Raw genomic sequence first — 27,613 nt, forward strand, 5'->3', positions numbered from 1 at the left:
TTTACATTTTTAATGAGAAAAAGCTTCTGTGAAGGTAGGTTATTGAACAAGAACACTGTAATCATTTCTTAGAAAGCCACTAGATTATCAGGAAGTTAAGCATATTATTCAGCATCTAACAATTAATATTTGCATAACACTTTACAGTTTAATTTCACATTTATTATCTAATTCTCACAAATTTTAATAGATGAAGAAATGGCTGCATATCAGGATACCAAAAATTTGATGTTGATAAGTGACCTCAGAAAACAGAAAAAGCTTAATATTTTTTGAATATTACTTGAAACACATGTTCCCTTACTTTTACTACAGCCAATAAGTTCTACATAAAATAATTAAATGCAGTAAATAAGAATTTGTATTACCCTGATAGTACACTTTAAAGCCATGAATTTTAAGAAACCTGTGTCATGTGGTTCGGACTCCCATTTATATGATGAAGCAGATCATCAATGAACTTGGAATTACAAAGGAAGATACTTTCAACTTAGAAATATGCATTTATTCCTTCAGCAAACTCTACCATGGGCCAAAGGAATAAAAGGCTGAAAGGAAAAAAAAAAGTTGCCCTCAAATAACTCATAGATTCGCATGAAAGACAAACTTAGGAAAACAAGAGACAATGTGACAGTAAAAGCATCTCCAAGCTTTTGCAGGAGCCTGGAGATGAGAAGTGCTAAGGGTGCCAAGGAGCTTGTCTGGGGTATGTCAGGAAAATTCTTAAGAAGGCTTGACATTTGAGTAAATTCCCAAACACACCAGAAAGCGCCTATTTCAGTTTAAGAGGAAAGCTCGGGAGACAGAGGAGGGGGTGAAGAGGAAGGCTTGTCCTTGGAACAGGAAATCGTTCCGTGCAGCTTAAGCACAGAGCTCTTGAGAAACCAGCAGGAAATGACGTGGGAAGGATAAGCAGGGTTGATATCATGAGACTATTAGGCCATTTTAAAGTGTTTGGAATTTATCCCAGAATGATGCTTTTGGGGGAACATTAAAGAGTTTCTTGTTCCAGGATATTTGGAATATGATACTGTTGTTATCTCTGGAAGATTCACAGTCGCATTAATGTATTCAAGAGTTGGGGAATACATGTCACAGAGAAACCTTTTAAACTTTAATTTAGTATTTCCCTTAACTCTTTTGAACATGGAATTATTTTTTCACAGAATATTCAGATCGTCGACTTAAGAAGTGCTCCTTTAAGCTCTGGGGTAGGAAAGTGAAAGTGAAAGTTGCTCAGTCGTGTCTAATTCTTTGCAACCCCATGGGCTGTAGCCCACTGGACTCCTCTATCTATGGGGATTCCCCAGGCCAGGATACTGGAGTGGGTAGCCTTTCCCTTCTCCAGCATATCTTCCCAACCCAGGGATCGAACCCAGGTCTCCCACACTGCCGGAGGATTCTTCACCATCTGAATCACCAGGGAAGCCCAAGCATACTAGAGTGGGTAGCCTGTCCCTTCTCCAGCGGATCTTTCCGACCCAGGAATTGAACTGCGGTCTCCTGCGTTGCAGGCAGATTCTTTAACAGCTGAGCTACCAGGAAAGCAAGAGTTGAGTTTTTAATTGGGTAAAGTGAAGTGATTCAGATTTCCTTTTTTGGAAGATATTGGACTGCTTCAGCTGGAAGCAGAGTATGAGAGAGATTCAAGGGGTGTATGCTTAAAGAGGGAAAACAGTTAAGAGGTGAAAACATTAGCCCAAATGAGATAGGAGGTGGCTTCAGCAAAAGCAGGAGAAAAAGCACATTTGAGAGCTAAGGAGGAGGCATAACCCCAGACACTGGTTGTCTTGTTTTGTACATATGAACTGAAGGAGTTATCTTAGTTGGCTCCCAAGTGACTGGATGCGCAACTGGAAAGGGACATGGAATGTAGGAAGAACAGAGTGAGGTGGTGGGAAGATGATGAATTCCATGCTAGACATGCTGCGTGGGACAGTCCAGTAGAGAAGCTTGGTAGACAGACCTGTATGGCTGGAAATCAGAAAGGGTGTGAGACTGGCAGTAGATACTTCACAGTCTTTGGGTTCATCCCTTGAGTCTTAGGAGCTTCCTTAAGACTAGTTCCCATATATTGGTTTGGAAGGCTGTCACAAAAAATTACCATAAACTGGGTCTCACTATTTGGAAGCTAGAAAGAAATCCAGAGTCAGGGAATCAGCAGGCTTAGTTCCTCTGCAGGCACTGAGAGAGAGTCTATTCCACACCTTTCCCAGCTCTAGGGCTTCAAAACCACTGCAGGTGGTGACTGCAGCCATGGAATTAAAAGACGCTTGCTCCTTGGAAGAAAAACTATGACAAACATAGACAACATATTAAAAGCAGAGACATTAATTTGCCAACAAAGGTCCATCTAGTCAAAGTTATGTATTGTTCCAGTAGTCATGTGTGGATGTAAGAGTTGGACCATGAAGAATGCTGAGCACCAAAGAATTTGATGCTGTTGAACTTCTGTTGGAGAAGACTCTTGAGAGTCCCTTGGACTGCAAGGAGATCCAACCAGTCAATCCTAAAGGAAATCAGTCCTGAATATTCACTGGAAGGACTGACGCTGAAGCTCCAATTCTTTGGCCACCTGATGTGAGGAGTTGATTCATTGGAAAAGACCCTGATGCTGGGAAAGATTGAAGGCTGGGGGAGAAGGGGTCAACAGACGACAAGATGGTTAGATGGCATCCCTGACTCAATGGACATGAGTTTGAGCAAACTCTGGGAGATGGTGAAGGACAGGGAAGCCTGGCATGCTGCAGTCCATGGGGTCACAAAGAGTCAAACACCACTGAGCAACTGAACAACAATCCAGCTCCTAGAGGCTTCAGCAGTCCTTGGTGTTCCTTGACTAATAGATACATAGTTCCAGCGTCTGCCTCCATGCTCCTGTAACCTCCTTCCCTGAATCTGTATGTCAAATCTGTCCCTCCTTTCTCTTAGAAGAACACAAATCATTGAATTTAAGGCCCATCATAAATCCAGCGTGATCTCACTTCAAGATCCTTAATTTACACATCTGCCGAGACTCAGTTTCCAGATAAGGATGCCATTCACCAATACCAGGGGTTAGAACACAGCCTGTCTTTTTGAGACACAATTCAACCCGTTACAAGTAGTTTGCTGTTTTTCCTTCTGCCTTTTAACAGGCTCTTCCCTTGTGGAACAGCCATTCATTCACTCTTTCTGTTTAGATTTTATCCCCTCTAGATTGGACTTCCCAGTTAGTCCCTTCTTTTGGCCCCTTAAAATATATAATATATGTGTATACATTCAGTCATGTCCAACTCTTTGTGACCCCGTGGACTGTAGCCCACCAGGATTCTCTGTCCATGGAATTCTCTAGGCAAAAATACTGGAGTGGGTAGCCATTTCCTTCTCCAGGGGATCTTCCTAATGCAGGGATTGAACCCAGGTCTCCTGTATTGCAGGAGGATTCTTTACCACTGAGCCACCAGGGAAGCCCAAAAAATATATAATAGGGACCTTTTTAATTTTGAGAATTTTGTTGGTTATGGTTAAGAAGGAACTCCAAGGTATGAAAAATCAAACTGTTGTAAGTGTAACACAGTCACAGACTCTCACACCTTTCTTACATTAATGATTCCTAACCTGCATTTCCCAAATGTCATTTGAGGTGCTAACTGGAAGCCATATTGGTCTTTGCCCTCCCATTTTCCTCATAAGAAGCTTACGAAACCTCTCCTAAACACTTACCCTTCCTTCTGATCCTGTCTTGAGATGCACTTATTGCTCAAGTATATAATGAAGGCAGAATAAAATGTATCAAGTGATCATTCGAGGTCTTTTGAACTCTAATGGGTGACTCCCATTTCACTGAACCTTGGTACCAACAACAAAGGATATCCCCTCACAGATTTTATCATAGTGGTCAAAGCTGTGCAACAGGACTGCTAAGGATGAGCATATAGTGAACAATGAAAGAGGAAAAAAATACAAGAACGTTTTTCTACTGCCTCCTCAAGTGTACTAAATGTTATCTACTCCTTCACGTGTTATTTCATTTGATTCTTCCATTAGCCTTATGTTCATTTTACAGTTGAGAGAAATGGAAACTCAGTGAAATTAAGTGTTATAATTTGGCAAATATCACACTTCCTAAGAAGTAGAAGCCTGGATCCATGTGAATCCAATGCCCAAGTTTTACCTGTTTCACTATGCCATTCTGTAACTAAACTAACAGTTACTGAATAACTTTCATGGACCATTTATTTATGCTAATAAACCATATTAACTCATTTAATCTTCACAAAGCCATATTATCTAGTGAGGTTATTCCATTTAACCAGTGAGGCCATTGAGATTTTAGAAAGGTAAAACAATGTGTACACTTTGTATGCAGCAAGTAAGTAATAAGGTTCAGTTTTATCCAACTCCAAAGCACAAATTATTTTCTGGTGATTGAAATCCTGGACCAAATTTAAGGAGCAGATGAAGAAAGATCTCAGGCAAGGATATGAGGATGGAGTAATTGAAATGAGGATCCAGTGCTGGGATGAGAAACAGGGAAGGAAAGAGTTTCAGTAACAAGGGGATTGCCAGTGCTCTTTCTGCCATGAATGGAAGGTGTCCCTTGGGTCTGGCATCTGAAAGAGCAAGGGCAGTGGAAACAAGACTATAGTGAGATTGTGAAGGGAGGTAGGAATGAGAGACTGTGCTATGAATCTTGAGAAATTTGGTTTGGAGGGAAGAGAAACATGATTGGAAAGAGAGGGCAACACAAAGTTGAGAGAATTTATTTGCTTGTTTCAGAAGGAGGGGCTTAGGTACTTGCAAGTGGAGGTGGTAGCAATAGTAGAGAAGTCCGAGTGGATGATGGAAATGTGAAAGAGAGTGACCAGTAGAGAGGTGTAGAAATCTAGAGTGTGAGTTTAGGGGATTCGCCTTGATTTTTCATTGAAACAGAAGGAGGCAATGGGTACAATTGGTGATAGATTTGAAGCTGGCCTGGGGTAGGAGTCTGGGTGGGGCATGAAGGTGAGAGTTCAGCCTTATTGGCCTTCCAGAGTTAGAGATGAGGTCTTTTACTGAGAGAAGAAACCAGCAAGACTGGGAAGTAGGTGACTGTGATGAGAACAAAAGATAAAGAATCAGCAAACAATCCTATTATGATTCAGCTCTGTAATATATAAACAGCTTTTTGGTTTAACACAGGAGATACACGTTAGAATTTCATGTAGCATTTTAACTAAAGCTCAAGTCTCTGAAAGCAAGAATATTTCTTTTAAAGTGAACACCTGTATCTACCTGCACAGCCACACACACCTCACACTGGAAATAGCCGTTGCAGAACATATGTATGTTTGTCAGTTATGCACCCCCAAAATAATTTTCATCCTTTCTGCATATATATTAATAATTTCTCCTGTACAGTGTTATCTTGGCAGTGCCTAAAAAGCATAAAGAATTCATACTTTGACTCAGTGCCGTGTCCCGAACCATTTCCAATATATTTGTGCTCTGGAGAAGCTAAATAGATTACAGAAATGCATGGTACCATGGTATCAGGCCATACATAAGCAAGGTTTGTAAAAGTAAAGAGTTAGTCGCTCAGTCGTGTCTGACTCTGTGTAACCTAATGAACTGTAGCCCACTAGGCTCTTCTGTCTGTGGAATTCTCCAGGTGAGAATTCTGGAGTGAGTTGCCATTCCCTTTCCATGGGGATCTTTCCAACCCAGAGATCGATCTCAGGTCTCCAGCATTGCAGGCAGATTCTTTACCATCTGAGCCAGGGTTCAGAGGATAGGGAAATCAGGCTGACCTTCTTAAGATCTTTTGCTAAATGAACATATTCCAAAAACATCCCTGTCACGTAAGGGCAGCATTTCGTTCTCGAGTAGTGTTTGTGAACACAATGAGTTAGAGATAATATTTAAGTATCAGGTCAGGATGCTGAGCATGCTAGAAGGTTAAAAATGACCATAAGTTAAAGTACATGTTAACCCTAAAGGCTAATCTGACCTAGATCTAACCAGTTGTTGTTTATTCATATTGTATTTGTAATGAGCAAGGATGTGTTGTTTTTTTTTAATATGTTCCAATGAATTGAGCTCAGAAAAGCAAAATAGATAGTATCTCAAGGCTCCCCTTTCTGTTGCCTACCCTGGAACTTCTCTTTCTGCCTCAAGATCAGAGGACAATGCTCAGTCTGTGCATAATAAAGGGAAAAAGACATGCCACATTTAGAAGCCTTCCAGCACCAAAGCGCTGTGCTAATCTGACATCAGCTTCTTCAGTAGAAATGTCTAAGCAGCACGAAAGTATTCTAGGTTTTTTTGGCAATCAGCAGATCAGATAGAAGAGTCTAGTAATATAACGAGGATGTGTAATCTGACATGATTAGACAAGGCTCTTTAGTACCAGAACATTCATAATTGAGACAAAGAAAGAGTATTAATAACACTTTCCTAACACGGCAGTTAGCCATTTTATATTTCCTTTCTTTAATCTTAGTGTTTTTCAACAAATCAGGGGATTTAATAGCGTGTTTTGGCAGATTAGAGGATTTATGGCCCAGATGTTTTTTGTTCTAAAAATGGATTAGGGTGTAAAGTTTGCTGGAATCCATGGAACATGTTGAGGCAAGCCGGTCATTTTATGTGTGATTAGTGCCTGCCTTCTGTCTCACAGTCCCTCCATCTGTCACAATTCACCAATGGATCTGGTTAGATTTAGCCTCATGTCACAAACAAGTCCCTTTTCTGGGCAATTTCATATTATAGATTCAGTTTATGCCATTTTATGCCCTAGTTAAAAGATAGGGACAGTGAAAGATGATATATTAGCTCTCCTTTCAATATTTGCAAAATGATCCCTTTCCCTCAACTATTCTACCCTAAAATCATGCAGATTATCAGCAGAGTGTGCATCAAATTAAATGACCAGTGTTAAAATTAAAATTAAAATTAGCCTTTCTCCTTACACGTGTTATTCTTTAAAAAACATAGCTTGGCCTTTTTTATTTTTTAAAAAACTATGGATTGTGAAGTTGCAGACACAACTTGGTCATTTGACCATCCTATTAAGAGTGTGAATTAAGTGTAATTATAGTTACCCAGTAGCCACCATTTCTTATCCAACAATTACAGGAGCTCAGTTACATTTGTGCTTGAAATTTAGCCTCTTCACCACCGCAAGTTTGTATCTGTCACAAGCCACTGCCACCTATGGTTTATTTCACCATGGATGGATGCAAGGGGGAGAATGCTCTTCTTCCAGAGTCTGTTAATAATGATTTGTTCCTTCTGTATATGACAAACCTAATAGTGTCATCAGTTCATTTCAATTCAGTCGCTCAGTCGTGTCCGACTCCTTGCGACCCCATGAATCGCAGCACGCCAGGCCTCCCTGTCCATCACCAACTCCCGGAGTTCACTCAAACCCACGTCCATCGAGTCGGTGATGCCGTCCAGCCATCTCATCCTCTGTCGTCCCCTTTTCCTCCTGCCCCCAATCCCTCCCAACATCAGAGTCTTTTCCAATGAGTCAACTCTTCCCATGAGGTGGTCATACTCAAACTCTAAATTGACATTTCTAATACTATGAGAGTATCAGTAAATAACAGTGATAATTATCAATACTTGTATCCTCTGGTAACATTCAAATAATCCTCAAAGGGAAAAAAAAATGAAAGATAGGTTGTATTTTTGCACTGCAAGATACTCAGGTGACTAAAAAAGTTTATTTAAAGATTATGTTTTAAACATCTTTTCAAACATGTGGAACCAGCTGTATTTCACTTAAATATTACATTTTGGTAACAGATGTTTGGCACCATCTTGATGTAATTGTGTGAATCAGTCATCATCAATTATTCATTCATTCATTCATCTCAGACTGATTCCATTCAAAAAATTAGTATATGCCAGACACTAGCCACTCCAAAAAAGAAGTGATTTTTATGGTGGAAGGTTAACCCATCTATACATTTGTGCGAAACATATCCTTCGTTCTGTTACATCTTCAGGTTATTTAAATGACCATGATGCTGTCACCAAGGCAATCCAAGAAGCTCGGCAGATGAAGGAGCAGCTCCGGCGGGAACAGCAGGTGCTTGACGGGAAGGTGGCTGTTGTGAATAGTTTAGGTCTCAATAACTGCCGGACAGAAAAGGTGAGTTCCTAAAATAATGGTTGGCTTTCCAAAAATACTTAAATTGCTTGAATGTCTTCTTTATCATTTTCTTTTCTCACCATCCTCAGAATGACTGTTCTCCCTCCCTCTTCCCCTTGATCGGTACAGAATTCTTCATGCCCATCCTAATCAAAACCATCTGGAAATGTGAAGGGTTGTAATTCTCTTCTATCCATCTGAACCTTATTGACAATTACTATCCCCTCTTCTGCCATCACTTTGTATTAAAATAAAGTGGCATTTGAAATATCTGGGTCTAAGTGAAAGTTTTGCTTTACAGAGATGCTCAACTTGTATTTGGGGATGAGCTGGATTTGAAAATGCTGAATCTTCTTTAATCAGCATAAGCTTGGATGATACCCATGCTCGAGGTCTAAATATCTAAGAGCCTGAGCTTGTCATAATATGTTTCCAGCACAAAGCACTGTCACGTTGTAGGTGACTGCACAATTGGAAATTTTGACTTGATTATAAAACAAAGTTTTTTTTCTTTAAAATGGGAACAGTATTGGTATACCTATTATTATACTTAAGCCCAGTGAAACTTCTGAATTTATCTATGCTATAATTCAAACTATTTTGCCTAAGCTACATTGTATTTCATTCAGAAAAAATAATATGTTACTATAGAAGGTTTGAAGTGATTATACTTCCTTTGGTCATATTGGTATTTTTAATTCAAATTTTAAAGTGTCATTGAATCCCCTTTTGCTCAAAATCCAGTAGCTAAATACAGTATATAAGAGAAAAAATAATCAGCTACTTAGTAATAACTCAAGGAAGCTTATGGGTCAAACGGCATCATCCAGAATGGACAGGTTGCTCATTTGGATAACTTTCCGGTTTCCCAGGTTTTCTATGGAATTTTACTTATAATCTCTTAGTGAAAGTGAAAATGTCACTCAGTCCTGTCCAACTCTTTGCCACCCCATGGACTGTAGCCCTCCAGGCTCCTCTGTCCATGGGATTCTCCAGGCAAGAATACTGGAGTGGGTTGTCGTTCCCTTCTCCAGGGGATCTTCCCAATCCAGGGATATAGAAGCTAGCAATTTGCATAGTGAAGGTGTGATCCTGCCCCAAGTGTACTTTATCTGGGCTACAGTAATTTCAAACTATTTTGTCTAAGCTACATTGTATTTTATTCAGAAGAAGTAATATGTTATATTAGTATAGAATGCTTGAAGTTATGTACTTCTGTACTTCTGATCTGACCATGGGTCAGAAAGATGGAGACATGATTTCAGTTCTGTTGTTCCTAGAGGGGAGAGCCAAGCATGGTCAAGTGTTCCTCTCTGGCAGTCTCACATCCTAAGAAGAGCAACACTGGTACAGCTCGAAGGACACAAAAATTTTCTAGCTAAGCACCAGAAGGGAAGGGGGAAAACGAAGTGACAACTCAAAGAAGGAATGATAGCAAGCATAAAGGAATTTATATTCAAATACTTAAACATTCTTGAAAGGATGCTTGAGCAGAAATTCCTTTTCTCTGCACCCCATGTAGAAATGAGTTTAACACTCAGCCAGATGCTAATGCAAAGTGACTCAAGCTATTCCTCGCAAGCATAGCTAAATTGCCGTTATTTGTTAAGCGCATTGAATTCAGCTGTGGATACAGCAGTTGGTTGCATTCAGCCAGCATCTGTACCCTTTTTTTTTTTTTTTTAATCCTCCAAAGCAGAGACAACTCTACCTATCTCCCCCCTCTCCTCCCCTGTGCTGGCTGGGAATTGTCAAGTGACAACCGACCAAATCCTTTTGGACAGGAAGCCTTCATCCAGAGTTCTATATACTTGCAAAACAGGCCTTGTGGTTGGATCAGGGAACCCATTAAAAGCACTTTGATGGTATGGAAATTCATCTTCATGAAGCTCCTAGGCCCCTAAGCAGCATGCTGTTTAGCTGTGGTTACAGATCAGTCATTCACATCGGAGGGCAATAATTGTGCTGACGGCTTGTAAGGCAATGGAAGTACATAAAATAATCCTGGGCCTTCCACCATGGCACTGCGAGTTAATCTTCTCTAATACAGATCAGCTGTTGTTCTAACACATGACTTCATGCCGGCTCCAGTGACTCTGCTCAGCCTTTTGATTAAGTAACAGGAGTGGAACCATCTGCATTCATTTTATTCCATAGTGTTCATTGTTCGGGACCTTATTTCCACTTCATCTTCTACTTCCACAATCAGACTTTGTTTTATTTCTCTGGTCAGCATCTCCTATTTGAGCTGCATGAGTGAGTTGCCTCTGTTGAAAACTACTCCTTTCAATTTTCCTTTCTCTTTTACAGAATTATAGTAACTTAAAAAAAATCATTTTTGAAGTAATACCTGCCAGAATCTGTTGGCCAATTAAGATATCTTCATTCTCAAGAAGTTTATGCTCCTGAATCTCTTCACCATGCCCTTTCAAAGCAACTGAGTTACATCTTCAACTATGATCTAATATTTTTATGGATATTTAAGTGAAAATCTAAAAAAATGAAATTGCATCATGTAACTGTAAAATATGAAAATGTAAAAATCCATTATTGCAGTAGTCTGGCAAACACTTGTAATGTGTAAGTAAACCTTTTCAGCTGGAGAATTCAAATTAGTTCATCCCTTGACACTTGAGACTGAAGCTCTCTTAGAAGCAGGAATTACTGTGGTTGCCTTTTCCTGTTGAACTGGCTTAGCTGACATTTGTACCAAGTTAATGATCAATCTATGTCTTGCAACTCATGGGAATGAAATAACGTCAAATTTATATCTTTTAATTAGTCATTATTCAACATTAGGACCCATATGTATCAGGAACAGTGCTGCTATGTACTTGCATTGAGAACAAGAAAATATGTTCTCTGCCTATTACAGAGCTTACAGTTTAGATCAAATTATGATTTTGATTGTTAATCATGGCATATTTATGTGGGTAAATTCCTACAGGAACTGAATTAAGACCCCGTGTTGCTGAGCGTATCAAATCAGTTATATACTGACTCAACAAAAGTGGCTGCTTGTTTTTCCACGTGAAGCAGCATCAGTAGACATACGGTGTCATCATTTTTTAATCCCTACCTTTTTAATAGATTGTTGTAATCGACCAACTTTATCCATGGCCAAAGTATATAGTTAGATCAGTAGTTGGCCTGAAATTTTGCTTCACAGATCCTAACAAAAGGAATAAAGGCAGCATATATATATAAATTCCTCTTCCCCTCCTAAAAGGATGACATTTTTTCTCTTTAACAATCCTCCCAACTTCCTAAACCCTGAAAGTATGTGACATAAATGTAAGTGAGGAAGAAGGAGAGAGAAAGATAGAAGGAGCTGGCATGACCCAAGATCCAAACAATTGGAAACCTATAGCAGAGATCTGTTTTCTAGGGTACACAAGTCTTATACATGTTAACTTTTCTTCACATTTCAAATGACCAACATGCTTGTCTTAACTAGAATGTCTTAATTCTGAAAAGCTGTAATTGGGCAGTGAAAACAATTAGAGGTGTGAAGAGTGGGACAAATGTTTTCCAGTCATATGTACCAAAACACATAATGAAAGTCGTTTGTACTGAAACACATTTTAATTGAAGACTTCTAAGAGATTTTTCATTTCTTTACTTTTCTTGGAAGTGTTTCAACATACCCAAGAACTGTGTATGTCAGGTTTCTTGGAAACTCTGGGACACAGTGTTATTTATAATTGTCATCTCTGGTTAATTATAGCCTGATTGTATATTCAAATAATGTTATCTTTTAGCACTCAGCTCGGTTACAGATTAGTGTTATGGATGACTAACTCATCTTCTCAGGTAGAAAGACTCAGAAGTCCCTCATATATACATTTGTTTTATAAAAACCACCTACTTGCATTTTTAACACCCAAATGGCACAGCTTTGACCAGCTTCGTATTCAGGTTCTGACCTTGTGTTTGAAGGTATCCTTGTCTGTGTGTACTCAGTCACTTAGACACATCTGACTCTTGGCAGCCCTATGGACTGTTGCCCACCAGGCTCCTCTGTCCATGGGATTTTCCAGGCAAGAATACTGGAGTGGGTTGCCATTTCCTCCTCCAGGGGATTTTCCTGACCCAAGGATTGAACCTGTATCTCCTACATCTCCTGCATTGGGAGGTAGGTTCTTTACCCCTGAGCCCTCTGGCACACACTGAAATGTGGAACACACCAGAGCTTTCTTTTATCACTTCCCTCACTCCCATTGTAGTTGTCCTGGAAAGATGATGGCCTATGCTGTAACATCTGTTAGAAAAGCTTTTTGTGACAAGTATCAGGATATCTAACTACTGTAACTTCAACAAATAACGCTTAGTTTGGAGCACATAATGAAGTTCAGGAGTAAGAGGCTGGTAGCTTTAGTTTGTCAGCTCAGTAATATCAGAGTTGAAATCATGATTATCTAGGTTGTTCCCTTAGCATCACAAAATTCTGATGCACCTACAACTATCCCTTGAAGGCATGCATACTCAGAAGTTATTTTCTCTTCACTAAAGCTCCTTCTTCATTCACAGAGGGATATTTCACTTCACCCTTCATGCTGACTTCTGTAAATGTCTCATTTGGGGAGAGCTGGGTTATTTGCACATTACTGGTCAAGGAAGAGAGATCACAGATTATTTTCCAGGACTGAATTAAAGACCTTATTTTATCCTTTCTGAAATCAAAGGATAGCTTTTTGTTTTTGTTTTTTTTTTAAGAAAGGCTGACTGCCACATATAACACCTCACTTGGGTGTGTCTGGAGTCATGGAAGCTTGATTAGCCTACCCTCTTCTACGAGGGGACCTTGAGAGCTTGTTTGGAGGTTCTAGCAGGGAAGAACAGCTTCTCTTGTACCCCTGACTGAGGAAGCGCCTTCCCCTACTGTGGAAGGTCATCCTCTTCCACCAAGCTTGCAGCTCCAGGAGGGATGCACGTGGAGCCATGAGGCAGAAAAGGGAATACCTGTTTAGCCAGCTAGATCAGCCAGTCAACCCTGAAGACCAGTGGGGTGACAGAGGTCACAGCCAGATCACCCTCACATCTAAGGGATATCTTAAGATCAAAGATTATATTGGTGGGGACCAAAAGCAAGACCAGAATGGCTTTGTTGTTGTTGTTCAGTTGCTAAGCCGTGTCCAACCTCATGGATTACAGTCAGGCTAGGCTTCCCTGTCCTTCACTATCTCCCTGAGTTTGTTCACACTCATATTCATTGAGTTAGTGGTGCTGTCTAACCATCTCACACTCTGCTGCCCCTTTTTCCTTTTGCCTTCATTCTTCCCCAGCCAAGAAGTTGGCTCTTCACATCAGGTGGTCAAAATATTGGAGCTTCAGCTTCGGTATCAGTCCTTCCAATGAATATTCAGGCTTGATTGCCTTAGGATTGACTGGTTTGAACTTGCTGTCCAGGGAACACTCAGGAGTCTTCTCCAGCACCACAATTCAGAAGCGTCAATTCTTCAGCACTCAGCCTTCATTATGGTCCAACTCTCACATCCATATATGACTGCAGGAAAAACCATTGCTTTGACTATATGGACCTTTGTCAGCAAAGAGACGTCTCTGCTTTTTAATGCACTGTCTAGATTTGTCATAGATTTCCTTCCAAGGAGCAGGCATCTCTGCTATTGGGTAGGAAAATGTCATTGTCAGCCACAGCTACATTATAGAAATGATAATCGAGGTTCTCAAATATTTTCATCATAAAGCTGGTTTGTTTTGGTTACATTTGATGTCATCTATCTACCTATCTTTGCTCCTCCCTACCTTTGCTCCTCTCTGTTACATGCCCAGGGCCTTATACCTTGTCTGTGTTTTCAGAAGGAATTAAATTTCATACAGGCATGCATACAAGAAAACATTGCTTGGAGCCAGGTTAAGTCAGTGAGTGTATATTCATTCACATAGTTTCTACATATTATGGCCAACTTCTGTATGACTTCTTATATATAAAATAGATGTCACTCACAAAAGTAAACCTACAAATATGTACAAATATGTCTTAAGGTAGAGAATTTATGCATCAAACATTAGTTGCCTGAAGTGTGCGTGAAATCTAAACACCTGCACATGGTATGCATTAATCATTAATTGCAAGTAAGAATATCTGGAAAAGTGTCTTACTTTTCCTTCTGAGATTCAGTGAAATTCTTGGCAGATTTCTACAGAATAAGATGAAAATTTAGTGAATAGGTGTATATTTTGTAATGATTTACCCAATAATGAAATCAATTTCTCTGTTTGGTGTCAGTCACATTCATAAGAAGCCTTACCACTTACAACATGGATGGACTTGTAAACAAAAGTTAGTATTTTTACTCTGGCACTTTGAAACTCTTCCATTACAACCTCCTCGTTTCTGCCATTGTCTACCCTATTCTTTCCCTTTAACAGAGTGCCGAACACGCAATGACAGTGACCAATGTTGACTTAATGTGGATGTTTAATAATGAAAAAAAAGTGTGTCAGTCCCAGCATTAGTTACAAATGGCAGTAAGTGTATCAGATGGCAGCCCTGTAATAATTTTACATCCATCATTCTTTCCTGATGCTTCGCTAGCCAGCTGATGGATGGGGCCAACAGTGTTAACTCTTCAGAAACTGACGCAGTGTATCTAGTTGAACATTATCTAACACATGCTCCTGCTCTTAGATAAGGAGAAGGCATGTGAGGAATTGTGAATTACAGGTTTGCTTTGAAAAAGAGTATGGAGGAACTCGCGCCTTTGTATTCAGTGGCAGGCATTACAATTAATTAATGATTTATGGATGGCTTTTGGAGATGTTGCCTTTAGCTAAAATGAATTAGAGAAGTCAAATAAGAGCTAGACATTTCAGTGCTAAGAGGAAAAACTCCCATGAAGGAGGAAGCCATGTTAGGGAAATCGTTCAGGGGGGAATGAGATAGATCATTGCAACAGTGGGACGAAATAGGTTTTTCTTGGGGTGCCCATGGGTGTTTGTCAAGATGTCCCTTGACTTTCAAACCTTCTGATGAGAATTTACTTGGGAACAAACTAAAATAACACAAATGATTAAGATTCTGTCTTTATAAAAATAAGAGTATATATTATTTTTATCTCTACATGTAATTATTTATTTGGTAACTTTAATTAAAAGATACATGAAATCTGAAATTGAATATTTGCCTTTTTATTATTGGATTCTCTCTAAATATGTATGTAAAATGGATAGAGAACTGCTTTCTAGGCAACTCATTATTAGAAAATCTAGACCAGCTTTTTATATGCAAGTTGGCATTTGATCCTTAGGTTTTCTTTTCTTTTGTTTTTCTTTCATAAAACCTTCTTAATTCTGAGTGTCTTAGCTAGGGAACACTTCTTATGGGACAGGAGGGGAGAGGAAAACCCCTTGGTGAATATTATCAGCACAGAGCAGCCAGTTTTCACAGACCATGACAAAAAGGCAAATAGGTATTATGTCATCACCCATCCATCACTCTATATGTCAGCCTTTCAATAATTCCAATCGACATTCTCGACAGGCTGATGCAAGTTAAAGGGGCTGTTTGTTTCTAGAAATTGAGTATAGGCTGTCTATAGCCTTTTGTTCCAGATGGTTTTCTTCTGTGTCTTTTCATTTCTTTCTTTTTCTTTCTTTTCTTTTTGGGGGTATTTAATTGAAATACATGCCGAGTTTGCAGACTGCAAAGATCAGAGCTGTTTTCGTCCAGCAGTGGTAACTATGCATTAAACATTTTGATTTGTTTGAGCTTGAAGTTTAGTCCTTTTTTGCCATTTGCTTCATGGAGTTTGTGTATATTTACAGCCTCTGCATTTAATGGCCACATGCCTTATTTTCACAGATGGCCAGTGGAAGACTTTTTCTTTCTCTTAGTATAGCCTGCTTTCAGTTTTGCTACATTTGTCACAGTGCCACTACTTGCAGCTAGCAAGTGCCCACGCTTGGTGGGGAGCAATTATGGTGTGAGTTTTTAAGGAGCTTTTTAAAGGTTTTTTTTTTTTTTTCCAGTAAACTTTTTATGGTTTAATTTTCAAGCCTAGAAAAGCTGTGCATGTTTTCAAACAGAGAGTCTTGTGTTCTTTACATCATTCTGGTAGAGGGGTTAGTGCAGGATGGTCCAATAAAAAGAGACACACAGGGCATGCCAAATTGGGCTTTCAGATAGACACCCACAGGCCTCTCTGATGATTGAAATTGTCTATTCATTTAAGGATATGAGGATAAGCTCACGATAGGATTCCTGAAAAAAGCACATTTGAAAACACTGTGTGGAGATAATCTAGATATTTTTAAAGTACATTTCCATGTTGCACAGATAAAAGACCAGAAGAAGAATAAACAATCATTATGCCAAGATGACGGGGTTGTAAATTTACATGTATGTATGCACATTTCTGATTTTTTTCAAATTTTCTAAGTAAAATAAGAATCACTTTTGTTGTTGGACGAGAAATGTTATTTTTAAAGACCTGGTCTACTAAGAATGGCCTTTCCTTCCCTTCTCCCTTTCTCCCTTTCTTAGCCTCAAGATTAAATAGTTGTCTTTAAGACAGTTCAACATTAGGCACTGAACTAATCAAAGAACCATTTGTTTTTCAGTTATTCTCATACTTAATAGATATATTGTGTTTCCTTGTTGTTTATTTCAAATAACATTAACAATATGGATTTTAAATTATGAGGAAAATATTCTGAGTTTAGCATTTATTTCAAAGGGTCCCATTGTGTCTTTCCACTTGCACCGTTTCTTTTACAGATGAGAAAGACTTGTTTATGAGTATACAAGTAATAAAGGAGCAATAATGGCCACTGATATATTTAGTTTGCATCTTACCTTTTTCCAATTGCTTTCACATTAAATTTCAGTTTAGTACCATAGTATAAACAGAACAGTATTCATATCTTTGTTTTAAAAATTAAAAAAAAAACAAACTTGAGATGTGAGATTATTATAGGAGTTCAAGTGGTAGATCAGTTTTTAAACAAAGGTCCTCTGGTTTAAATTTCAGTCTCTTTTCTAATGGACCATGCTGAAGACATACAAGAAAGTAAGCCAGTGCCTGTTTGATTAGCTTGTACCCCAGCGTTGGCCATGTATTTCATTTAGTACATTTTTGAGGACTTACCACACACCAAAAATCCTTTTAGCAACCAGCATCTCCATAGCTTCTGTCTGTATCTTTTCTTCATTTCTTTGTTTTTCCTGTTTCTGTTCCCTTTCTAGGTCTCCCTTTTTTCACTACACACAGCCCCCTTCTTTTGAGAATGAGCCAGAAAACAGAAAGAATATGTTCAATCTTATTTATTTTGCTTCTCATAGCAGCACTCATAAAACATGTGAAGTTTTGGCTGTTCATTAAAATGAGATTTTAAATATCTATTCTACTGTTAAGTTTTTCTCTAAAACTACCATGGATAATTGAAAAGTGAACTATAACCCTGTTATGCCTGTTTCTATTTGTCAGACCCGGTATTTTGGAACCAAACCATTTCTCTTTAAAATAGTCTAATTATATTTATTTAGCTGAAGTAACTACTGGCTACTGAGGCTACATTCATAAGAAGGCAGACAGTTTTACAACTTTATTCTATGAAATGGAAAAATGAAAAAGTTCTATACGATTCTGTAGCTCAGTAACTGAGTTACCCATTGTTTATAGAACAGTTATCATCAGACTTCATTCCAGCTTTGTGTTTACATCTATGCAGCCCTCCCACCTACCGGACATCCTGTGTAGGTTGTGAATTCTGTTTTTCTTTGTTGGCCTCGTATTTTTCTCACATTAACCCTTCAGGTCTGACTTGATGTGCATAGTATCTGTATCTACCATGGTTTGAAATAAACTCTGTTTTTTAGACTTTGGCTGACTTCTGACACTTGAAACCCAGGTCTTAGTTTTATCCTCTCCTGCCTTCTCCTTTCCACATGTACAAACCATAATCACCCCTGGGACATATAAGCAAAGTCCTGTATTTTACCATAATATTATTCATATGACCCTCTTTGTGAATTATATGCTTCTTACGGATTCCTTTGATTTGCTTTCCTGTGCGTTACACCTCCACACTCAGTAAGATCTTCCTCTACATGACAGTAATGTTGAATTCGGACAGAAGACAGTGTCCTTCACGATGTACCTAAATATGTAAATCAGAGTATTATTGGACAGTCCCTTCACAAAATTTATTTCAGTAATCATATCTTTTTTAGCTTTTGTTTTATAATTTTAAGTTCAGTTCCGTTCATTCGCTCAGTTGTGTCTGACCTTTGCAACCACATGAATCGCAGCACACCTGGCCTCCCTGTCCAACACCAACTTCTGGAGTTCACTCAGATTCACGTCCATCTAGTCCGTGATGCCATCCAGCCATCTCATCCTCTATCGTCCCCTTCTTCTCCTGCCCCCAATCCCTCCCAGCATCAGAGTCTTTTCCAATGAGTCACCTTTTCGCATGAGGTGCCCAAAATACTGGAGTTTCAGCTTTAGCATCATTCCTTCCAAAGAAATCCCAGGTCTGATCTCCTTCAGAATGGACTGGTTGGATCTCCTTGCAGTCCAAGGGACTCTCAAGAGTCTTCTCCAATACCTCAGTTCAGAAGCATCAATTCTTCAGCACTCAGCCTTCTTCACAGTCCAACTCTCACATCCATACATGACCACAGGAAAAACCATAGCCTTAACAAGATGGACCTTAGTTGGCAAAGTAATATCTCTGCTTTTGAATATGCTATCTAGGTTGGTCATAACTTTCCTTCCAAGGAGTAAGCGTCTTTTAATTTCATGGCTGCAGTCACCATCTGCAGTGATTTGGGACCCCAAGAAAATAAAGTCTGACACTGTTTCCACTGTTTCCCCATCTATTCCCCATGAAGTGATGGGACCAGGTGCCATGATCTTCGTTTTCTGAATGTTGAGCTTTAAGCCAACTTTTTCACTCTCCTCTTTTACTTTCATCTAGAGGCTTTTGAGTTCCTCTTCACTTTCTGCCATACGGGTGGTGTCATCTGCATATCTGAGGTTATTGATATTTCTCCCAGCAATCTTGATTCCAGCTTGTGTTTCTTCCAGTCCAGCGTTTCTCATGATGTACTCTGCATATAAGTTAAATAACCAGGGTGACAATATACAGCCTTGACGAACTCCTTTGCCTATTTGGAACCAGTCTGTTCAATGTCTAGTTCTAACTGTTGCTTCCTGACCTGCATACAGATTTCTCAAGAGGCAGATCAGGTTGTCTGGTATTCCCATCCCTTTCAGAATTGTCCACAGTTTATTGTGATCCACACAGTCAGAGGCTTTGGCATAGTCAATAAAGCAGAAATAGATGTTTTTCTGGAACTCTCTTGCTTTTTCCATGATCCAGCAGATGTTGGCAATTTGATCTCTGGTTCCTCTGCCTTTTCTAAAACCAGCTTGAACATCAGGGAGTTCACAGTTCACGTATTGCTGAAGCCTGGCTTGGAGAATTTTGAGCATGACTTTACTAGCATGTGAGATGAGTGCAACTGTGTGGTAGTTTGAGCATTCTTTGGCATTGCCTTTCTTAGGGGTTGGAATGAAAATTGACTTTTTCCAGTCCTGTGGCCACTGCTGAGTTTTCCAAATTTGCTGGCATATTGAGTGCAGCACTCTCACAGCATCATCTTTTAGGATTTGAAATAGCTCTACTGGAATTCCATCACCTCCACTAGCTTTGTTCGTGGTGATGCTTTCTAAGGCCCACTTCACTTCACATTCCAGGATGTCTGGCTCTAGATGAGTGATCACACCATCGTGATTATCCAGGTCATGAAGATCTTTTTTGTACAGTTCTTCCATGTATTCTTGCCACCTCTTCTTAATATCTTCTGCTTCTGTTAGCTCCATACCATTTCTATCCTTTATCGAGCCCATCTTTGCATGAAATGTTCCCTTGGTATCTCTAATTTTCTTGAAGAGATCTCTAGTCTTTCCCATTCTGTTCTTTTCCTCTATTTCTTTGCATTGATCACTGAAGAAGGCTTTCTTCCCTTCTTGCTATTCTCTGGAACTCTGCATTCAGATGCTTATTATATCTTTTCTTTTCTCCTTTGCTTTTCATCTCTCTTGTTTTCACAGCTATTTGTAAGGCCTCCATTTTGCTTTTTTGCATTTCTTTTCCATGGGGATGGTCTTGATCCCTGTCTCCTGTACAATGTCACAAACCTCATGCCATGGTTTATCAGGCACTCTAACAGATCTAGGCCCTTAAATCTATTTCTCACTTCCACTGTATAATCATAAGGGAGCTGATCTAGGTCATACCTGAATGGTCTAGCGGTTTTCCCTACTTTCTTCAATTTAAGTCTGAATTTGGTAATAAGGAGTTCATGATCTGAGCCACAGTCAGCTCCTCGTCTTGTTTTTGTTGACTGTATAGAGCTTCTCCATCTTTGGCTGCAAAGAATATAATCAATCTGACTTTGCTGTTGACCATCTAGTGATGTCCATGTGTAGAGTCTTCTCTTGTGTTGTTGGAAGAGGGTGTTTGCTATGACCAGTGCATTTTCTTGGCAAAACTCTATTAGTCTTTGCCCTGCTTCATTCTGCATTCCAAGGCCAAATTTGCCTGCTACTCCAGGTGTTTCTTGACTTCCTACTTTTGCATTCCAGTCCCCTAGAATGAAAAGGACATCTTTTTGGGGTGTTAGTTCTAAAAGGTCTTGTAGGTCTTCATAGCACCATTCAACTTCAGCTTCTTCAGCATTACTGGTTGGGGCATAGACTTGGATTACCGTGATATTGAATGGTTTGCCTTGGAGATGAACAGAGATCATTCTGTCGTTTTTGAGATTGCATCCAAGTACTGCATTTTGGACTCTTTTGTTGACCATGATGGCTACTCCATTTCTTCTGAGATATTCCTGCCCGCAGTAGTAGATATAATGGTCATCTGAGTTAAATTCACCCATTCCAGTCCATTTTAGTTCACTGATTCCTAGAATGTCGACGTTCACTCTTGCCATCTCTTGTTTGACCACTTCCAATTTGCCTTGATTCATGGACCTGACATTCCAGGTTCCTATGCAATATTGCTCTTTATAGCATCGGACCTTGCTTCTATCACCAGTCTCATCCACAGCTGGGTATTGTTTTTGCTTTGGCTCCATCCCTTTATTCTTTTTGGAGTTATTTCTCCACTGACCTCCAGTAGCATATTGGGCACCTACTGACCTGGGGAGTTCCTCTTTCAGTATCCTATCATTTTGCCTTTCCATACTGTTCATGGGGTTTTCAAGGCAAGAATACTGAAGTGGTTTGCCATTCCCTTCTCCAGTGGACCACATTCTGTCAGACCTCTCCACCATGACGCACCCGTCTTGGGTTGCCCTGCAGGGATGGCTTGGTTTCATTGAGTTGGACAAGGCTGTGGTCCTAGTGTGATTAGATTGACTAGTTTTCTGTGAGTATGGTTTCAGTGTGTCTGCCCTCTGATGCCCTCTTGCAACACCTACCATCTTACTTGGGTTTCTCTTACCTTGGGCGTGGGGTATCTCTTTATGGCTGCTCCAGCAAAGCGCAGCCACTGCTCCTTACCTTGGATGAGGGGTATCTCCTCACTGCCACCCTTCCTGACCTTCAACGTGGGATGGCTCCTTTAGGCCCTCCTGCACCTTTACTAGTTGCTCAGTCATGTCCGACTCTTTGCAACCCCATGGACTGTAGCCTACCAGGCTTCTCTGTCCATGGGATTTTCCAGGCAATAGTACTGGAGTGGATTGCCATTTCCTTCTCCAGGGGATCTTCCCAACCCAGGGCTCAAACCCGGGTCTCCCGCATTGTAGACAGACACTTTACTGTCTGAGCCACCAGGTAAGTCTTAACCATAATTTGAAGTATCTTCCTTGAATTTAAGAAAATGACTATAGCATTCTCAACTATAAATGGAGTGCCTTTACATTTTGAAACTAATTAACAGTTTCTGAGGAAATTATCATCATAGATAGAGAAACATGTATATCTTTATATATTTGTCAAAATATTTTAGTTTTTTTTGAGCAATTCCAGTCAAGTGGAACATAGAATTGAAAGAAAGTGAAAAGGGCCTTTAATGCAACCTATTATCTGATGTTGAATTGCCAGGCAGGCAGTCATACGGCCAATACTTGAAAACCTCCAGGGAGGTGAAAATTTCTGCATCCTCAGACAGCCCACTCAAGGAATAGATATCTTTTTTTTAATATAACTCTTTCTTCAGTGGTTCATATGCTTTCACGTGGTAACTTACAACCATTGGTCAGTATTCTATTGCTTTATTATATATGGCCAAATCCTGTCTCTTTTTCACAAATATAGGTCTTGGTTCTTCATAAACCTGGAGTTTCTTAAGATATGTAAAGACAGAGATTGTTGATCTCCTCTTCAACTCTCTCTTGTAAGGCCCTATGCACTTTCTCCATGAAGACAACAACTATATTGATAGGAACATAACCCAAAGCTGAGCTGAATTCCAAAACACTATGGCCATGAGCTTCCCTAGTCTGTTTTCCAATTTTTGTAGAAAAATAAATTAGACCATTACAACATAGTTTTTCTTAGTAAATTTGTATTAGCTTCTTGTCACCACCTCCTCTACAAAGGGCCCTGAACAAATCTATAACAGTCAGCTCTGTCTTTTCCAGAACATACATTAAGTGCTCAGGTCATTGTTCCTCAATTTTTCTCTTTATTCATGAAAATCAGAATTAGTTCTTTATATCCAACTTTCTAACATTTCTCTCACTTTACAATCAGTTCTTCAAAAATTATAAGTAGGGATTCATCGATTTTACCCACAAGTCATTTTTCTGTCTTGGAGATGTATTCATTGAGATGAAGATTTGAATTCATAGAAGCTGTGTATTTCCTTCAAAACAATTCCGTCTACCTTCAGCTTCATAATACTTCTTAAGAAAACTTGATCTGCCAATACAATTCACTTTGATCAGATTTCCTGATGAAACTAAGTTTCTATGAAATTCAGCAAGGATTATACTTTGAGGGACATATCATGAAGCTGGCTTCCAAAGTTCACAAAATGAAATTAAATTGGTGGAAACAAAATTTGGGTTCTAATTTATTATTTTCTTCACAATAGGAATCTCTGAATTTGGAAGGGAAAAAATCAGGATTAGATAAGGCTTTTTTTTTTTAGATGACTAAACGAAAAGATATTTATAGACCTTTCCTATCCCTTAGTTCATACATTCATATGATTCTCTGATTGAGAAAATGAATGGAAAAATACTCCTAACGAATACCAAAGTGTCTGCGAAATTCACACTTGACCAGAATAAAATAAGTGAAAATTTTCTTCAGATTGCATTTTTGTTGGTGTTGGACGAAAGTGTGTATGTGTGCATGTGTGTTTGTACATTATTTGTTGTAAAGCTTTTACAACAAAGCTTTCTCTTCCATTTGTGCAGTTATATTACATGGGTGGATGCTTATTTTTTTTTTAGAAAATGGCAATCTCAGTAAACAAGGGTGAAACTGAGAGATGGAGGGTTGTCTTAGGCACGTTCATTGTTTCTTTATATCCTACTTAAGCCGATGAAAAAAAATCTCCAACTGATAAATCGTTATGACATTATAAATAATCTTTTATCTTCTTTGGTGGTCTCTGAGGTTCACATAATTGGAGGGTTAAAAACCTTTTTTGTTTCTTTCTTCTTCCCATGCCATTAGTATAGAAGGAGATCATAAAAAAGGCCAGCCAGAAGGGGTTTAACTGTTACTGAGTCAACATTTGACAGTCACACTCTATTCTGTCATTTCATGCATGTGCTTTTTATGACTTTTATAGCTCTGTGGGCTTTATTTCAGGGATGTTCATTATGATAGCTGATCCACAGCCCATCTCTTTGTGTTTGTTTGTGTGATGGTAAGCACAGCTCATCACTTATAAATCCCAATTTCAAGGAGTCATAGAGGAAGCATCTACTCATGTACTGTTTAGGCTTAGGATAGTAAGGAAGTATATCTACTTCCTGTAAAGCACAATTTGTGTGGGTTTCTTTTGTTTTGTTTTGACTCCTCCATGAAATATCAACAAGGATGTGCATTTGAGCCTTTACAAACACAGTGAATTTTTAGTTGTTTTCTATGTAAGCTGAAGAAATGGAATAGGAGTACTTTTCAATTTAAATAATACTAGTCTTATATCACGCCTGAGTAATAAATGGAAAATATAAAAGATTAAGTATATTGTCAGGGATGATACACAGGAGGAGAAGAAAAATCCCAACAACTTTTAGAGTTGTTACAAGTATCTCCATTTTAATGCATATTTGTCCACTATGGTCATGGACAATAAAGGATCATAATCATAGCAGGATACTTAATATGCATATTGCAATAACTATTCCTGTAATTTTTATATTCTAGGAAGAATATTTTTCTTTTCCATTTCTCTCATTTAATTTTTCTGTAATGTTAAAAGTATATCTTCTTCATTTTTTAAACTTAATAAGTACCTATCATATATTAAAACCCCATTTTACAAATTAGGACCCTGAAACTCAGGGAGGTTAATTGTCTTAAGTAATATGGCTAATGTATATGACAGAGTTTAGTTATCTCATGTTCCTGATCCCAAAGTCATTATTTTCTATATAGGTTATTGCCTGTATTTTTAAATATGTCCTTTAACCATTGATCTGTAGCCTTTTGCCATTTGGAATATTGTTGGCCTAAAAAGCACTGATCTTTAATGACCGCTTCTAATCAACTAATTACCCACATCTCTTTAGCTATTTCTTGGCTCTCCTTGTTGATTCCCACCATAGCCTGGTGTCATGGACGAACAGTGCATGTGCTGTTTTCCATTATTCAAGTTATTGGATAAGCCACAGAATCTGAGACCAGCTGCCAGGTCCCTAAGAGAATACTAACACATTAATAATGGTTCTTTGAATTTGAGTTTTAGAGTTATTCATCTGACCCCAAGAAACTATATTGTCTAAAACTTTCTTTTCTTCTGTAGATTAGATACAATTCACTTGAATGTTTGTCCAAGTCAACATGGGATCAGAAATTTTTTTTTCTAGTAAAAACAGAATTTACCTAAAGTTTCTCCTTGATCTTAGTAAACTCACAAAGTTGTATAAGATTTGATTAGCCAGAGAGGACTCATCTTTCCAAAGGAACTCTAGTTGTAATCCAATAGGAAGTTTTTATCCAAGAGAGAAAGCATATGGGTCATCTTCTTTGGTCATTATTTGCAAATCCTCAGGACTGTTTCATGTTGACTTCTTTGTAGTCATTAATCTGTTTACACCCTGTATTCTGATGTTCCTCAGGGCTGTTCAGAATTTTGGCCAGTAATGCTATAAATTTGCTTTTTCTTGTTGTTGTTGTTCACTTTATTTCTAATAGGAAAAAAGTTAAAGAGAGAAGATGAATGAATCTTGTAAGTTTCAGGACAGTGTTTGAATAGCATTGAGAGGGCAGTTTAAAGAATAAGTGCTGTACTGATTTGTGTTCCAGAACCCTGCTCTTAAGAGTGGGGGTATGTAGGGGTATTTTTCTGTACAAATTCTTGACTCATGTGCTCTTTATCAGCCAGTGGAATTAAGAGTATAATTGGTAAAATTGTCACCTCTACATATCAATGTATTTTTCTAGTTTCACAAAAGCATTTTCTTCGCTATTTCTTATTTTCAGCAACTTCCCATTTACCAGCTCTCTACCTGATATATACTGCCCTCATTTTGATTCAGCTGCCTCTATTTCAGTGCAGTTCAGTTTTCAGTCAGTCATGTCCAACTCTTTGCAACCCATGAAATGCAGCATGCCAGGTTTCCCCGTCCATCACCCACTCCCAGAGCTTGCTCAAACTCATGTCCATCAAGTCAGTAATGCCATCCAACTACCTCATCCTCTGCCATCCTCTTCTCCTCCTGCCTTTAATCTTTCCCAACACCTGGGTCTTTTCCAGTGAGGCAGCTCTCTGCATCAAGTGGCCAGAGTATTGGAGCTTCAGCTTTAACATCAGTCCTTCCAATGAATATTCAGGGCTGATTTCCTTTAGGATGGACTAGATGGATCTCCTTGCAGTCCAAGGGACTCTCAAGAGTCTTCTCCAACACCACAGTTCAAAAGTATCAATTCTTTGGCACTCAGTTTCTTTATAATACAACTCTCATAGCCATACACGACTACTGGAAAAACAATAGCTTTGACTATGCAGACCTTTGTTGGCAAAGTAATGTCTCTGCTTTTTAATATGCTGTCTAGATTGGTCATAGCTTTTCTTCCAGAAAGCAAGCATCTTTTTATTTCATGGCTGCAGTCACCATGAAACCAGCAGTGGTTTTGGAGCCCAAGAAAATAAAGTCTGTCACTGTTTCCATTGTTTCCCTTCTATTTGCCATGAAGTGATGGGACAGGATGCCATGATGTTCATTTTTTGAATGTTGAGTTTTAAGCCAGCTTTTTCACTCTCCTTTTTCACTTACATCAAGAGGTTCTTTAGTTCTTCTTTGCTTTCTGCCATAAGGGTGGTGTCATCTGTGTATCTGAGATTATTGATATTTCTTCCGGCAATCTTGCTTCCAGCTTGTGCTTTATCCAGTGCAACATTTCGCAAAATGTACTCTGCATATGAACAGCATGAAAAGGCAAAAAGATATGACACTGAAATATGAAGTCCAGTGCTGTAAAGAACAATATTGTATGAATCAAGATAAATTGGAGGTGGTCAAACAGGAGATGGCAACAGTGAACATCAACATTTTAGGAATCAGTGAATTAAAATGGACTGAAATGGGCCAATTTAAATCAGATGGCCATTATATCTACTCCTGTGGGCAAGAATCCCTTAGAAGAAATGGAGTAGCCCTCATAGTCAACGAAAGAGTCCAAAATGGAGTTCTTGAGTGTAGTCTCAAAAACAAAAGAATGACCTCTGTTCGTTTCCAAGGCAAACCATTCAGTATCACAGTAATCCAAGGCTATGCTCTGACCCGTAATGCTGAAGAAGCTGAAGTTGAATGGTTCTATAAAGACCTACAAGAACTTCTAGAACTAACACCAAAAAAAGATGTCCTTTTCTTTATAGGGGATTGGAATGCAAAAATAGGAAGTCAAGAGATACCTGGAGTAATAGGCAAGTTTGGCCTTGGAGTACAAAATGAAGCAGGGCAAAGGCTAATAGAGTTTTGCCAAGAGAATGCATTGGAATAGCAAACCCTCTACCAACAACACAAGAGAAGACTCTACACATGGACATCACCAGATTGTCAATACCGAAATCAGACTGTATTCTTTGCAGCCAAAGATTGAGAAGCTCTATAGGGTCAGCCAAAACAAGACTGGGAGCTGACTGTGGCCCAGATAGTGAACTCCTTATTGCCAAATTCAGGCCTAAATTGAACTAGGGGAAACTGGGAGCTGACTGTGACCCAGATAGTGAACTCCTTATTGCCAAATTCAGGCCTAAACTGAACTAGGGAAAACCATTAGACCTTTGAGATATGACCTAAGCAAATCCCTTATGATTATACAG

General features: G+C 39.0%; 1 protein-coding gene across 1 annotated transcript in view; it reads left to right on the forward strand.

Moving 5' to 3' along the window:
• Positions 1 to 27,613, forward strand: part of SOX5 (SRY-box transcription factor 5) — a 749,035-nt gene that overhangs the window by 701,427 nt on the left and 19,995 nt on the right. Inside the window, exon 12 of the mRNA XM_052640182.1 lies at positions 7,977 to 8,122. Coding sequence (XP_052496142.1) covers positions 7,977 to 8,122 — 146 coding nt within the window. The remainder of the gene's footprint in view (positions 1 to 7,976; positions 8,123 to 27,613) is intronic.

This window comes from Budorcas taxicolor, chromosome 5 (assembly GCF_023091745.1).
Source record: "Budorcas taxicolor isolate Tak-1 chromosome 5, Takin1.1, whole genome shotgun sequence".
Lineage (NCBI taxonomy): Eukaryota > Metazoa > Chordata > Mammalia > Artiodactyla > Bovidae > Budorcas > Budorcas taxicolor.